The sequence below is a fragment of the Hyperolius riggenbachi genome, chromosome 11 (genome assembly GCF_040937935.1).
Source record: "Hyperolius riggenbachi isolate aHypRig1 chromosome 11, aHypRig1.pri, whole genome shotgun sequence".
In the NCBI taxonomy this organism is placed as follows: Eukaryota; Metazoa; Chordata; class Amphibia; order Anura; family Hyperoliidae; genus Hyperolius; species Hyperolius riggenbachi.
The window spans coordinates 33111610-33127175 of record NC_090656.1 but is presented as its reverse complement, the minus strand read 5'-3'; the positions used below and the strand labels follow the sequence as shown (position 1 = coordinate 33127175).

General features: G+C 44.4%; 2 protein-coding genes across 2 annotated transcripts in view; both read right to left on the bottom strand.

The window, feature by feature from the left end:
- The window catches only part of LOC137539013 (lysine--tRNA ligase), a 107612-nt gene that overhangs the window by 71906 nt on the left and 20140 nt on the right, over positions 1-15566 (bottom strand). The gene's annotated exons all lie outside the window — the stretch shown is intronic.
- On the bottom strand, positions 824-7510 carry LOC137539014 (lysine--tRNA ligase-like). The gene is made up of 4 exons (XM_068261478.1): positions 7402-7510; positions 3078-3204; positions 1109-1252; positions 824-1023 (listed from the first exon to the last, which is right to left on the bottom strand). The coding sequence occupies exons 1-4, from the start codon at positions 7419-7421 to the stop codon at positions 940-942; spliced, it is 375 nt and encodes a 124-aa protein (XP_068117579.1). The 5' UTR covers positions 7422-7510; the 3' UTR covers positions 824-939.

The window sequence follows — 15566 nt, the reverse complement described above, 5'->3', positions numbered from 1 at the left end:
ACACTCTATACCTGAAAATAAAAGTATGAGAATATTTTCTTTGCTGCTAATCTTCTAGTAATTATTCATAGTACACAACCAATTCACTATATCATATTTTTTTTTCGCTTCAGTGTCTCTTTAACAAGAATTGAACCTCTTTCCTTGAAGTTCTTGATGATCCTATAAATTGTTGATTTAGGTGCAATCTTCGTAGCCACAATATCCTTGCCTGTGAAGCCATCTTTATGCAACGCAATGATGGCTGCATGTGTTTCTTTGCTGGTCACCATGGTTAACATTGGAAGATCAATGATTTCAAGCATCACCCTCCTTTTAACATGTCAAGTCTGCCATTCTAACCCAATCAGCCTGACATAATGATCTCCAGCCTTATGCTCGTTAATATTCTAACCTGAGTTAACAAGACGATTACTTAAATGATCTCAGCAGGTCCTTCAATGAAAGCAATGAAATGCAGTGGAAAGGTTTTTTGGGGATCCAGTTAATTTTCATGGCAAAGAAGGCCTATGCAATTAATCTGAACACTCTTCATAACATTCTGGAGTATATGCAAATTGCTATTACAAAAACATAAGCACCAACTTTTTCTAATTTCCAATATTTTTGACAGTCTCAAAACTTTTGCCAGGACTGTACATCGGTATTCAGTTGTAATGCGATCTTGACAAGTGCGATCCCGGCCTAAATCTCCCACTTGGCGGCGCAAACAGCAGTAAGCATCCAAACAAACAAGGTTCCCACATCTTCCTGAACAATCCAGAAAGTAAAAAGAGGAAACAGACAGGTTTTCTTTCCCACAATCACAACACTCCTCTCACGGTCACAGTTTAAAGAATTTATTTTCAGTATAAAGCAGAAAATATCAGTAATGAGGGAGAGGAACAGAACCGCAGATAAGAACACAATAAACACCCTAAAATCTGTCACATGACAAGGTCACACGGACGTCCCCGAGGTCTGCCCAGGCGCGGAATCCTTCTTGTTATCATCTGGCTTCATTGCCGGGAACAGCAGCACCTCCTGCAAGGAAAGATGGGCCAGGATTACATATCTGGGGGAAAACAAGGCCCACCCAGTAGCAGCCTATACTCAGGATACCCTGTACCTTGATGTTGTTGGAGTCAGTCAGGAACATAGTCAGCCGGTCAATGCCCATCCCCCAGCCGGCTGTAGGGGGCAGCCCGTACTCCAGCGCAGTACAGAAGGTTTCATCGATGAACATGGCCTCGTCATCACCCGCTGCTTTGGCCTGCAGAGAACCCAAGAGAAGAATGTGTCAGTGGTTTGTATTTTCAAAAGGAAAGCAGAAATAGCAGACGTCACGCTCATACAAGTCAGTCTAAATGACAGCTCTGGAGTAAGACACTACAATTATATCAGACATTGCTAGGAGATCACAGAGCTGTCATGTGACTCTCTCCATTCTCTACATGACAATTTATCAGATACCCACTCATACAAATCAGTCTGAATTTGAGTGACAGTCCTGGAGTAATGCAGCCTATGGTTATATCAGACATTGCTAGGAGATAACAGAGCCGTCATGTGACTATCCATGCTCTACAAGACAATTTATCAGATACCCACTCATACAAGTTAGTCTGAATAGAAGTGACAGCTCTGGGTTAAAACAGCCTATGGTTACATCAGACATTGCTACTATACAAAGCGGTCACATGACTCTCTCGCTCTCTGCATTAGTGTCTGAATCGCTCTCCTGAAACAAGCATGCAGCTAATCCAGTCAAATTTCATCTAGAAACATCCGATCTGCATGCTTATTCAGGGTCTATGGCTAAAAGTATTAGAGACAGGATCGGGGCAGGACAGCCAGGCAATTTGCATTGTTTAAAGGTACCCTGAAAAGACCTAAAAAATGCCATACTGCACTTACCTGGTGCTTCCTCCAGCCAGTCCGTGAGGTCCCTCTACGTTCTCTGGGCTCCCTCCGTTCTCAGTTAGCTGCGTGACTTGGCCGGGAGTCGTGCACAATTGGGCATGCGTGCCCATCACCCTCAATGCATGCGTGGTTCATTCCTTCAAGAACCGCATAACCCTTATGGCGACGCGCGCAAGTGTGACGGGTGCACAGACTGAGTGTGCCTGTGTGGTTGCGCATGACTCCCGGCTGGGTCGTGCAGCCAACAGAGCCACCAGCAGGAGAACAGAGGGAGCCCAGAGGACACAGAGGAACCTAAAGGACTATGGGGAGGCTTGGAGGAAGCCCCAGGTAAGTTCAGTATGGCATTTCTTAGGTCTGTTTAAGGTCACTTTAAAAGGAAACAAATCAGCCTCCAGATTCCTCTCACTACAGATGCCCTTTAAGGAGGCAAATTTATATTCAGCATAGGTTTATTTGTTTATCCCGTGTAGTGCCTTACAAACTTCTAAGGCTACTTTCACAGTGGGACGTTGCGTTTTGATGTCGCAACGCAAACTAACATCGCAACGTCCCAAAAATGTCACAACGCAACTATATGCCCCGTTATCGTCGCATACAGTAGGCATACAGGCAATGAAAAGTATGCTTCCAGGTCATTACTGAGCATGTGCAAACAGTCCACCGCAGTTATTAACGTGTATAAACGCACAGCATGCAGCACTTTCTAATAATGCTACACATTACACACAAACGCAACATGTGCACTGTGAATGTTGCACAGACTTAGTATTGCTGGGCGTTAGTCCGCGTTAAAAGTTTTTCTAACGTGCGACTTTAACGTCCCACTGTGAAAGAGGCCTAAAGGTTCTGGTTGTGCCTGAGCTCATTGTACACTCCTATGGAGTGAAGAAAATAATAGCATTACTGGATTATGACAGACTGCTGTACAAGCTGCTGTTTAGGACATTTAAAAATGCCAATTCTCAAACAAAAATTATAATTAAAAAAACCCAAAAAGTAAAGATTTCTGATGCCGGTCACACTAGCAGCTCTTGAGAAGTACTGGAATCTTCCTGTGTACAGGAGGACTGGAGGAAAGTGCCCTCTGCAGGGATCTTTGTGAGATGCCCTAATGGACAATGCATCAGATTCTGGCCCACACATTCTGGCCCACACAAGTCAGCTGTAGTTACCTTGGCCTGATCTTCAAACAGCTCCCTCTGTCTGACGGGGTCGTTCAATTCTGTGTAGGCATTGCAGATCTCTTTCTTCATAACAAACAGCTCAAATCTCTCCGTCAGCCCTTTCTCTGTCCGATGCCTGGACAAGACAGCAGCACAAAGTTGTTATAATGAGGTCACATCAATATATAAATCATAGAAAAAAAGCACAAAGTCGAACAAAGCAGGAAGAGGAAGGAGTCACAGTCAACTCCTATTTGATCTCATAAACGTTATGGCGTCAATTCATCAAGCATTACCGCATTCAGTAAAGCTAAAAACAGCTGACTTAACAGAGCACTTAAAGAGAGTCTGAAGTCTCCATAAGAACACAGTTTTTAGGTTACAATCTTGTTAGGCATGAATACCCCCTCTGTAACGCCGCATCCCCGCGGCTGAAATCTCAGCACACCCCCTTCAGCACCTCCCTTTCCTTAATAACTTATTTAAATTTCCTAACTAGAGGCGATATGCCTGGATATGTTTTTTTTTTTCTTTAAATCTTAGTTAATCCCCCTGAAATTCTGGGGGGAGATTTGGGCAGCGCTTCCACACAGAGTCAGAGCTTTGAGCAGTAGCTCTGCCTCTCCTCCGTCAATCTGCATGGATCTCCGCCTCTCCCCGCCCCTCAGTCTTCTTTCACTGAGAGGGGCGGGGAGAGGCAGCCAGCAGCGCTGATTGACGCGCATGGAGGCAGAGCTACAGCCCAAAGCTCTGCCTCCCTGGGCATCAAAATCCACGACCAGAAAAGTCGTGGATTTTTGACCTGTGGTTCTGGGTGGATTAACCACCTTAGCGGTATGGACGAGCTCAGCTCGTCCATTACCGCCAGAGGGTGCCGCTCAGGCCCTGCTGGGCCGATTTTGACCAAATAAAAAGCAGCACACGCAGCCGGCACTTTGCCAGCCGCGTGTGCTGCCTGATCGCCGCCGCTCTGCGGCGATCCGCCGCGAGCAGCGGCGAAAGAGGGTCCCCCCAGCCGCCTGAGCCCTGCGCAGCCGGAACAAATAGTTCCGCCCAGCGCTAAGGGCTGGATCGGAGGCGGCAGACGTCAGGACGTCGGCGCTCGTCGCCATGGCGACGAAGTAAGCAAAATACGGAAGGCCGCTCATTGCGGCCTTCCGTGTTACTTTTGGCCGCCGGAGGCGATCAGAAGAACGCCTCCGGAGCGCCATCTAGTGGGCTTTCATGCAGCCAACTTTCAGTTGGCTGCATGAAATAGTTTTTTTTTAATTAAAAAAAAACCTTCCCGCAGCCGCCCTGGCGATCTTAACCTTCCTGGCGGTAAGCCCGAACTGAGTTCGGGCTATGCCGCCGGAAGGCACCGCTCAGGCCCCGCTGGGCCGATTTGCATAATTTTTTTTTTGCTGCACGCAGCTAGCACTTTGCTAGCTGCGTGCAGTGCCCGATCGCCGCCGCTACCCGCCGATCCGCCGCAATTCCTCTCGCCGCGGCCGCCCCCCCCCCCAGACCCCGTGCGCTGCCTGGCCAATCAGTGCCAGGCAGCGCTATGGGGCAGATCGGAGTCCCCTCTGACGTCACGACGTCGGTGACGTCATCCCGCCCGTCGCCATGGCGACGGGGGAAGCCCTCCAGGAGATCCCGTTCTTTGGGGCTGGGGGGATGCCGCTGAGCAGCGGCTATCATGTAGCGAGACTTTGTCTCGCTACATGAAAAAAAAAAAAATTTAAAAAAAAAGATTTGCTGCCCCCTGGCGATTTTTTTGCAAACCGCCAGGAGGGTTAATAGAACGCCAGGGTGGTTAATTGAGATTTCAGCCGCGGGATGCAGCATTTCAGAGGGGGCATTCCTGCCTAACAAGATTGTAACATAAAAACTGCGTTTTCTGGAGGCTTCAGAGTCTCTTTAAGATAATGTCAATTCATCAAGACAGTTACCACATGGAAAGCAGAAATTACCGAGCAGTGAAGTAAATTACCGACTTGTGTGGTAAACACCTCAACACGTCAGTAAATGTCAATTCATGAAGGTTACAGCATGCGGTAAAAACACAGTAACATGTTCCATCATTAGTGGCAGTTCTTCTCTGTCGGAAACAGTGCGGGACTCGCAGAACTCACAGAAGCAGAGACTGATTACTTATGACTGACAGGAACAGAGCCAATAGAAACAGCCAATGAAAAATCCACCTTGGTGCTCAGATACAGCTGACCTATTCTAGGTAGCAGTTGCCGGTGCTCTTTTTCTGCAGGTCCACCACTCCTGCCAAACATATACTCCACCAATGTAGAAAAAGGCACTCCACAACTCCACAGGCTTCAAACTTGCGTTTGTCGTTTATTGAGCAAGACACACTACATGTTACGAGTCAACAGAGCCAATAGAAACAGCCCCTGTCTCCTGCAAGTCCGGATGATTGGATGCTGATAGGTGCTCGGGTGGAAAAAGCTTTTTTTATCCACCGAGCAGAGAGAACAGAACAAAATAGGTTTCCCCTGGAGCCCTTCAGCCGTTTAACCATTTACTGTAGGTGGACATACACTGGTGGGATATGGCCCAACAGATAGCTCGCCCTCAGATCATTATCTGATCAGAGAGAGATCTTTCTTATCGAATCCCTCCACACACAGATTTTCAATAGCTTTTAGCTTGAAATCTATTAAAAATATGTGTACACCACCTGCTGGGTTCCCTGGTCTCCCAGTTTTCCCCCTCCCAGGCTGTAAACAAGAACACACAACATTTGTAAAGCCCTTTTTCTCCCGTAGGACTCGCATAAGCATGGCTCAGACCAGTAATTGGTTGATTGGTATATTGTGGTAAAGGGGATGAATTCTACAAGTCCGCAAATGCCAGGCTAAACAGATGGCTTTTCAGTCTGGATTTGAATAATTTGATGGATGGAGCTGTCTTTACTGGGTGTAGTAAGGAATTCCAAAGGGTAGGGGCAACATGACCAAGAGTAGGCAGTCCCACCTGTCCGCCACACTTCTATCTCCCGCTGGGCTCTCCTTCCTGTCTCTTCTCTCCCAAGGTCCTGTATCATGTGATAAACACTAGAGGGTAGACCGAACACGACAGGCATCAAGGCACGTCCCTCACATGAGCACTACAGGGCCTCTAGTGTAAGACGTAATTGTGATGTGACACTGCCATATAGTTACAACTGTGCTAGTGCTTTAAAAAGCACTAGCGCTTCGGCGATTAGCGAGAATCACCCACTAATCGCGCTAGTGTGAATGGGCGCTAAAGCAATCTATGGGGACGCCTTCCCCAGAATACGTCAGAAGTGAATAGCAAACTAAAAGCCTTTGACATGGGAGACCAGGGATCGAATCCTGGCCAGGGTCAGTACCTATTCTGTAAGGAGTTCAAGGAAAGACTCCCTAACACTGCACTCTCTAACACTCATTGAGCGCGTCCCAGTGGCTGCAGCTCTTGAGCGCGTTGAGTCCGACAGGAGAAAAACACTATACAAATGTTAGGATTATTAATATTCAGATTAAAAAAAGAAACCCCAAAAAAACAAAAATGCTCACTGGTATCTGACACTACATATTCAAAAGTAAAGGTGCCCATTAACTGTTTAATTTTTTCACCAAATGCGGTTTTAATGATCGAATTGTATATAAAATGTGCTGTTTATGAAGGCAATCGATGAGGAATGATTCTTTGGTCGATTGCTAAATAAGATAAAATTGATCCAAAAGTTGGATTTTATGATCTAATTTGAAGAAAGAATCGTTCAGTAAATGTGAACAATAATTACCTTCCGAATATTTTCGATCGTAAAAATCGCATGAAAAGATCGCACCTTAAAGAGACACTGAAGCGAGTCAAAATCCATGTTTTTAACTTTTATTAATGGTAAGCACTATAGCTAGTGCTAAAACGCCACATCCCTGCGGCAAAACGAGGGGTTTATAGCCCCCAAATCACAGGGCAAAATCCATGACTTGTTCGTGGATTTTGCTGCCCGGGGAGGCAGAGCTTTGAGCTGCAGCTCTGCCTCCATTCACGTCAGTCTGCCCGCGGATCTCCACCTCTCCCTGCCCCTCTCAGTGAAGGAAGACAGGGGGGCGGGGAGAGGCGGCGATCAGAGGGGATTGACGCGCAAAGAGGCAGAGCTACAGTCTAAGCTCTGCCTCAAGCAGGAAGTGCTCCACGGATTTTGCACAGGGGATTTAGGGGGTATAAACCACTCGTTTTGCCGCGGGGATGCGGTGGTTTAGCACTAGCTATAGTGCTTAACATTAATAAAAAAGTTAAAAACATGGATTTTGACTCGCTTCAGATTCTCTAAGGAAGATTAGGAACAGCCGCTTTATGCTCTTACCATTTGGATAGAGGGCTCATGATCTGCGGATGGTCACAGATATAAGTCGGGTTGATGCACGTTACTTCCAGGAATTCACCGACCAACTGCAACAAAACACATACAAATCAGACAAACGTTATATAACCAGCGGGCTTTATTTGGGGAGAGCTGAAGGTGTTTGTGCTTTACCCATTTAGATAAATACACACTGCAACCTTGTTGTAGGGGAAGGGGCAGCACATGTTTTAGGCCATTCTGGTTAGGAAACCATTCACATAGCTTAACCAATTAATTTCAAGCTGACTTATAAAAATGTCCTGCTAGAGCCTCTTAATGGCTCCAGGACATTTTTATAAGTCAGACAATAATACAATAATACAATACAATAACATTTGTAAAGCGCTTTTCTCCCATAGGAGTGCTGCTGCCGCTGTGCGCGTGCACGTGTGCGCTCCCGCACGTACATTCCCGTGCACCTGCAAATAGTGGGAAAAAAAAAAACACTAAAGAAAAAATACACCTTTATTTCCAAATAATATATTGTCACCATACTTTGTACTTGGGACATAATTAAAATCTTGTGATAACCAGGACAAATAGGCAAATAAAATGTGTGGGTTTTATGTACAGTAGCAGTGTTTAAATTAAAACCATAGGGGATAAAATTGGAGAAAGTGTATTTATTCATTTTTTCCTTTAAAATGCATAGAAATTAAAAATTACTGAAAACAAATACATACACGAAGAAAATAGCAGATGGATCAAGAAATGATTGCTATACCCTTGTAATTTGTTCATGGTGTTTGATCCACTGTAAGCCAGCAGGTCATCATCTTTACTGCTGGCAGACAAGACAAGGAGGAGGAGGAGGAGGGGGGGGGGGGGGGGGGGCTGGAACAAAAAACTACAGCACCAACTGCCATTATCTATAAACACACACACTGACAAAATAAACTGTCATGGCCATGGCTAAATTGCCCAGAGTTTAAAAAAAATTGAGCCCGAGTGAATGAACCGGGGTTCAGTAATAGTGCATTTGCAATATCAGCTAAAGTGCTAGTGCCAACATAGATAAGTGTTCTCCCCAGGCTCTTTTAGCCATGTGCTCCACCCGGCTAGTTTTGGTGCCCACCCGGCTGTCATCGGCTCACCTCCTCCTATGCTGTAAGCAGCATTGTGCACAGAAGCACAGGCCCTGCATTCTATCATATCGCCCCACCTGACTACTTTTTCATGCCACCCAGTTGCAAAAAAATTCTGGGGAGAACACTAGATAATGAGTGTCAAAAATAGCAAGCACACAAAAAAAAGTGCAAAAATAAATATCAAATCACGTAAATGCATGGGGGGCGTGTCCGGCGCGCGGAGTGTATGGACGCTTGAGTGAGTAGCTCCGCTCTCCTTAGCACGATTAAGCGGCTCTAAGCAATGCCATCCTACAAAAACCGAGAGGACGACACCGGGGAAGACGCTATGGACACAGACGCCACCAGAAAACGAAAAATGGGAGCCACCAAACTCCAGAAACTCCCCGACTTCTTTGCTAACATGAGACGCGCGGCAGACAAAGATGGCGCTGGCCATGTAGATACCAGCTCCCGCAGCTCTCGCGGCTCCAACAGAAGGCAAGCAGACCCGGCAGACACAGGGGATACTTCGGAACCTACTGATTCCCCGGAGGACAACTCTTCCAGCACAGCATCTCCCGCATCACAAAGCCCGCTAAAATCGAGGCAGAGGCTTGCAGACAACGCGGAAAAGGTAGGCCTTTCAGCCTCATGCAGTGCTTCCTCCCTTACTATTGAGAGCTTCCCGGCCACCGAACAGACAGCCTCGCAGGCTGCAATCAAAGAAATGCTGTTATCATTTAAAAACTCCCTCCTGCTTGATTTCCAAGTAATTACCAACAATCTACAATCCTCTGTAGACTCTATAGGGGAAAGACTTGCTAACACTGAGGATAGAGTAGCAGACCTAACGGAGGGGCATAACAAGATGGTGGACATGTTTGACACACATACTGAGGACCTGCAATGGCTTAAAGCTAAGGCCATAGACCTAGAAGACCGAAACAGAAGGTGCAATCTGAAACTAAGAGGCATAGAAGAAGCTGTAACAACCGTTGAGCTCAAAAAATACATCCATAGCATGCTTAAAGCTGCCCTGCCTCATGTCTCGGATGTAGAGCTTTCAATTGCCAGAGCCCATCGCCTACCTAAGCCCAAACACCTACCTGACACGATCCCACGTGATGTGATCATCTGCTTCCAGTTTTACCAAACGAAAGAGGACCTACTCTTATATGTCCGTGCTAACAGCAAGCTTCCGGAACCCTATGAAAAGATTCAGCTATTTTCTGATTTATCCCAAGCTACTTTAGCAGTGAGAAGATCTCTGGCTCCAGTCACTAAAATACTGAGAGACAACCAAATCCTGTACAAATGGGGATTCCCAGCTAAGCTGATTCTTTCTAAAAACGGGAAAACCTACATCATAGCCTCCCCTGAAGATGGAGAACGCTTACTGCAGATATGGAAACTGATTCAACCAGGTGCTGCACTTCCCTGGCGTGGCCCAACCAAAGCTGCAAAAATCCCAATTGAATGGCATAAGGCCTCAGGAAAATGAGTGCTATGGAGAACCTAGCCACGATATCTTCACCTACCCACTACCAGCTCCATATTTGAGCTTATCTCTCTATAGTCAGAGGGATATTTGCTCTTGCCCCCAGACAAACTCTGGTTTAAGTTGGACCGTATTCTCGGAATATTTTTCTGCTTTCCTTTTTCCCTATACTATAGGACTTTAGAGTTATAAGTTAAGTTAAGTTATTTTCTTAAATGCAGTATATATGTTCTTCTTTCAATGTTGTTATAGAAGGTTGGGTCCCCCAGGAAGAGGTACACTATCACTCAATATGCCCTAAATGTACATGGTACACATACAAATACACTACAACTCTGCCACCTAATGATTAGAAATGGAACTGAAATTCCTATCTCTTAACGCACACGGCCTGAACTCCCCTCAAAAAAGGAAATTTCTATGGAAAGAGGCCCTTGACCACAAGGCTCATATTGTCTTTGTCCAAGAATCTCATTTTGCGGAGGGAAAAGCACCAAAATGCTCACATAACTCCTTCCCTCTCACCTACTTTGCAAACTCCTCTCAAAAAAAGAAAGGAGTATTCATAGCTTTCCACTCTTCACTAAAAGTGGAAATAGATACTTGCATAAAAGACTCCCAAGGCCGCTACATTATAATAATCGGTACTATTAATGACGAAACCTATACACTGGTCAATCTCTATGCCCCAAATACCGGTCAGTGTAGTTTTCTTCGCTTGGTGCTAGCCAAAATACAAAACATCCGAAAAGGTACATTAATAATCGGAGGGGATTTCAATGCCTGTGCAGACCCAAAAATTGACACCTCACATAAAGGCCGCAAAAAGAGTATTAACATACAAAAAATTCTGATAGAAGAAAACTTATATGACCCGTGGAGGTCTATGCATGCTACAGAAACTGACTACACCTTTTTTTCGCATGTGCACAAAACCTTCTCCCGCATTGATATGTTCCTGTTAGATAAAAACACTCTTCAGAGAGTGCGGACATCTCATATCAATCCCATAACTTGGTCGGATCACGCCCCTATCTCGCTTTCAATTAATACAAACTCCCTGAAGTTAGATCGCCCACTCTGGAGACTAAACTCCTCACTTCTCCATAACCCTGAACATGTGGAATATATTAAAGAACGGATTAAAGAATTTTTTGAATTAAATGAGGGGTCTGAAGTTGGAGAGGAATCCATGTGGAACGCTCACAAAGCGTACATCCGAGGATTCTATATACAATTAGGTTCCCGGCTAAAAAGACAAAGATCATTACTAACCAACTCTATTATTGACAAGATAAGGATCTTAGAATCTCAGATTAAATTACACTACTCCCCCATACTAGAAAAAGACCTCTTTTCACTGAGGCACGAACTACGCTTATTACTATGTGCTGACTATGAAAGACAACTGAGGTCCTTTAAATTAAATCATTACCATCACAGCAATAAAACAGGCAGTTACTTAGCAAAAATGTTTCGACATAAGAGGGCCAAAACAAGAATATCCAAATTAATCCACCCAATAACTAAAACAACATTATACAACCCTAGAGAGATTGCCAACGCATTCAGCGACTATTATAACTCATTGTACAACTTAAAAGACGACCCCAACACCCCACAACCCTCGCCAGAGAAAATTCAACAATTCTTAGATGCCCTTCACCTCCCAACACTCAATGCTCAACAATTGACAGAACTTAATGCCCCAATCCTAGTTAGCGAAATACAAACAACACTCAAATCCCTCAAACCTAACAAGGCACCTGGACCCGACGGGTTTGTAAACGAATATTACAAAACCTTTGGGCCAATACTCGCCCCTAAACTATCCCCTCTCTTTTCAACCATAATAGATAAAGGTAAAATGCCTGAGGAATTTACCCAAGCAATAATATCTGTGATTCCGAAACCAGGTAAAGCCACGGATACACCCTCCAACTTCAGACCCATCTCACTACTAAATACGGATACGAAAATATTTGCCAAATTGATTGCCTCAAGACTCTTGAATATCCTACCGCAGTTAATAGATTGGGACCAAGTGGGGTTCACAAAAGGACGACAGGCCACAGACGGCACTCGGAGAATGACGAACCTCCTGCATTATGCTGAGCTCTGTCGAAGGCCTTCTGTGTTTCTAACTTTGGATGCGGAGAAGGCCTTCGACAGAGTTCATTGGGGCTTCCTAAAAGGGACCCTTCTCAAATTTGGATTCTCAGGACCCATACTGTCAGCCATTATGTCACTCTACTCATCCCCCTCAGCAATGGTGAATGTTGCTGGATTTTACTCCCAAAAAGTGTACATCACTAATGGCACCAGGCAAGGGTGCCCACTCTCCCCTTTAATTTTCACTCTCTGTATTGAAACATTGGCCGAAGCTATCAGATCAAATAAGGACATACATGGGTTTAATGTAAGAGGCACAGAGCACAAACTAGGATTATTTGCGGACGACGTCCTGCTAACAATTATGGAACCTACTACTTCACTAAAACATGCATTGGACACAATAAATAAATACTCTGAAGTGTCCTACTATAAACTCAATGCAGCAAAATCATTATTACTGGGAATAAATATCTCACCCAACACCAAACAATTTATAACCACCAATTTTCCCTTTCATTGGGCAAAAACCTCAATACCTTATCTTGGCATTAACATCCCAGCTCACACCCAAGATATATATGAAGCCAACTTTCCACCTCTACTTCAAAGTCTAACAAAAGAACTCGAAATGATGTCCAGATTTGAACTATCTTGGCTAGGCCGAATAGCAGCCTTTCAGATGAAAGTTTTACCTAGAATAATATATTTATTTAGAACTATCCATATCCCTCTCCCGGAAAGATTCTTTACCCAAACACAGAAAATCATTTCAAATTACATTTGGCGCTACAAAAAACATAGGATAGCATACCATAACCTCACTATACTCAAATCACAGGGAGGGATGGGCCTTCCATGCGTACGCTCATATTACTATGCATGTATTCTTGAAGCATCCAAAGATTGGTGGAGACAGAATAGTCCAAAGAAATGGGTTCAACTAGAGAATGCGATATCAACTATCCCACCCCTTACACAACTAACACACCAACTGATTAATATTCAGAAAATCAAATCAAATCTTCTACCAGTACAAGCAACTATATCAGCATGGTCAAACCTTATTAAATCTTATGAAACGGAAGATCCCTTTAAACCTATCCTGTTCCCCTTAACCTCGATATCAGATATATTACCAAATTTAAACCTTAAAAACTGGAAAAAAGCGGGTATCTCATATCTATCTGACATAGTCAACCCAAGCGACAACAAAATATACTCCTTCCAAGAGCTACAGAGTCTATTCCAGCTACCCAACACAGAAGTCTTCCAATACCTACGCATAAAACACTTACTCGCAAAAGGCAATCTGGAAATTCCGGCATTATCTAGACACATATGGGTACAACTTTTTTCTACTCTAAACCTTAGGGGAGGGATATCCCTCTGGTACAAAGAACTGTTAAATAGTAAACAGATCTTACTCAATAAATATATAAGATCTTGGGCAGAAGACTTGAACTGCACCTTGACCCTAAAAGACACCACATATGCTTCTAAACAGATCCATGCACTCTCCTCATGCAACAACCATAGCGAAACATTCCACAAAATTCTCTTAAAATGGTACTACACACCAGCAAAAATCGCAAAATTCACAAAGGCCTCGCATGACCTGAATTTAGGATCATGCTGGCGGGGCTGTGGGAAACAAGGCACTTTAAAACATATCATATGGTCCTGCCCAATACTATCTGAGTTCTGGACTTTCATAAGACACGCTATCAATGAAAACACTACACAACAAACTGAACTCTCTCCTCAACTAGCCATACTCCATATCGGATTAGAACAAATACTATACCCAGAAAGACTAATAATCTCCCACATTTTATGCTCAGCAAGAGCATTAATCCTGAGCAATTGGGGAATGATAGACCCCCCAACCAACTCCCAGCTTCAACAACAAGTAGAGTTTAACCTACAAATGGAGCAGCAAATTAGGAGATCTAAAGTTCCTGGAAGGAGAATCCCCTATAACATGGAAGCAATCTGGCCCCTTAACACAACAACCTAAGACTCCACAATCACTAATGTCCCAGAATTCAATTATAATACATCATAAACGCGAATGGCCCAGTGCAATTCATGTGACGTCAAAAACAACTTAAAATGTGTACATACATCCTCAAGCATATAAGATAGCCCTCTTCCTGTCCTGTTCTGCTCTATCCCCCTAAGTTCATATCCCCCTGATGACAACCTTCTGAGATATGAACAAACCAATACATAACTGTTCAGTCAAGAAATGTGTGTATTTCTGAACAAGTATGTATAAACTACAGGCGATGAATAACCTATCCCATATAGAAAATTTCTTACCAAAAAAGCTTTTTCCATATTATAGGGTCCAACGTACCAGCCACTTGGACTTCCTCATTTCACTTCATTAGTACCTATAAGTGAACAATCAATAAAAAAGTAACTAAGGTACCAACAATGGTACACTGTTGAAATATTGGTAAACCGTTAAACTGTTCTTTTTCTTTCTCTGATGTAATAATATTACTGATGGTCGCCTATCATTATTATCTGTTTCTGTTACTGTGAACGTTCCCTGCATTGTAAATGGAAATGTAAATGCCACGACATGTTAATGCTCTCTTTAAAAATTCAATAAAAACTATTGATTAAAAAAAAAAAATCACGTAAATGCATAGACAACCTGCTGTGAAAAATACCGTATATACTCGAGTATAGGCCGAGTTTTTTGGTAAAAAAAAAAACAAAAAAACAAAAACCTATACTTGAGTCACATACCCCCCACTATGAACAAATATAAAATAAAGTGTCCCCTGTCTCCACCAGAGCAGTGTGGCCGCTGCGGATTTGCATACAAAAGTGACAGATTTAAAGGTGCTGTCTCCCGCTGTGTGTGGTGTCCCCCGCCAGAGCAGCATGGCTGCCGCGGAATTACATACAGCACAAAGCTTGTGCTGTCTCCCGCTGTGTGCTTTGTCCCCCGTTCCGGCAGAGTGGTGCGCGTGGCATATTTACCAGTGACGATGCACGGGTCCACCACCTTCCGAGTGTCCCCACCGGCATATGTCTTCTCATGCTCTCCAATCCACGCTGCCCGCCAGGAAACATCTTCATTGAGATGAGACTCCGACTGACCAATTACAGATGTTTGCTGGCGGGCAGCTTGGATTGGAGAGCATGAGAAGACATATGCCGGCGTGGACACTCGGAAGGTGGCAGACCCGTGCATCGTCACTGGTAAATATGCCACGCGCACCACTCTGCCGGAACTGGGGAAAAGCACACAGCGGGAGACAGCACAAGCTTTGTGCTGTATGTAAATCCGTGGAGGCTACATTGCTCTGATGGGGGACACGGCACACAGCGGGAGACAGCACAAAGCTCTCACTTTTGTATGCAAATTCACTGCATGGATCAGTAGATATGCCACGCTGCTCTGGTGGGGGACACAGGGTAAAGCA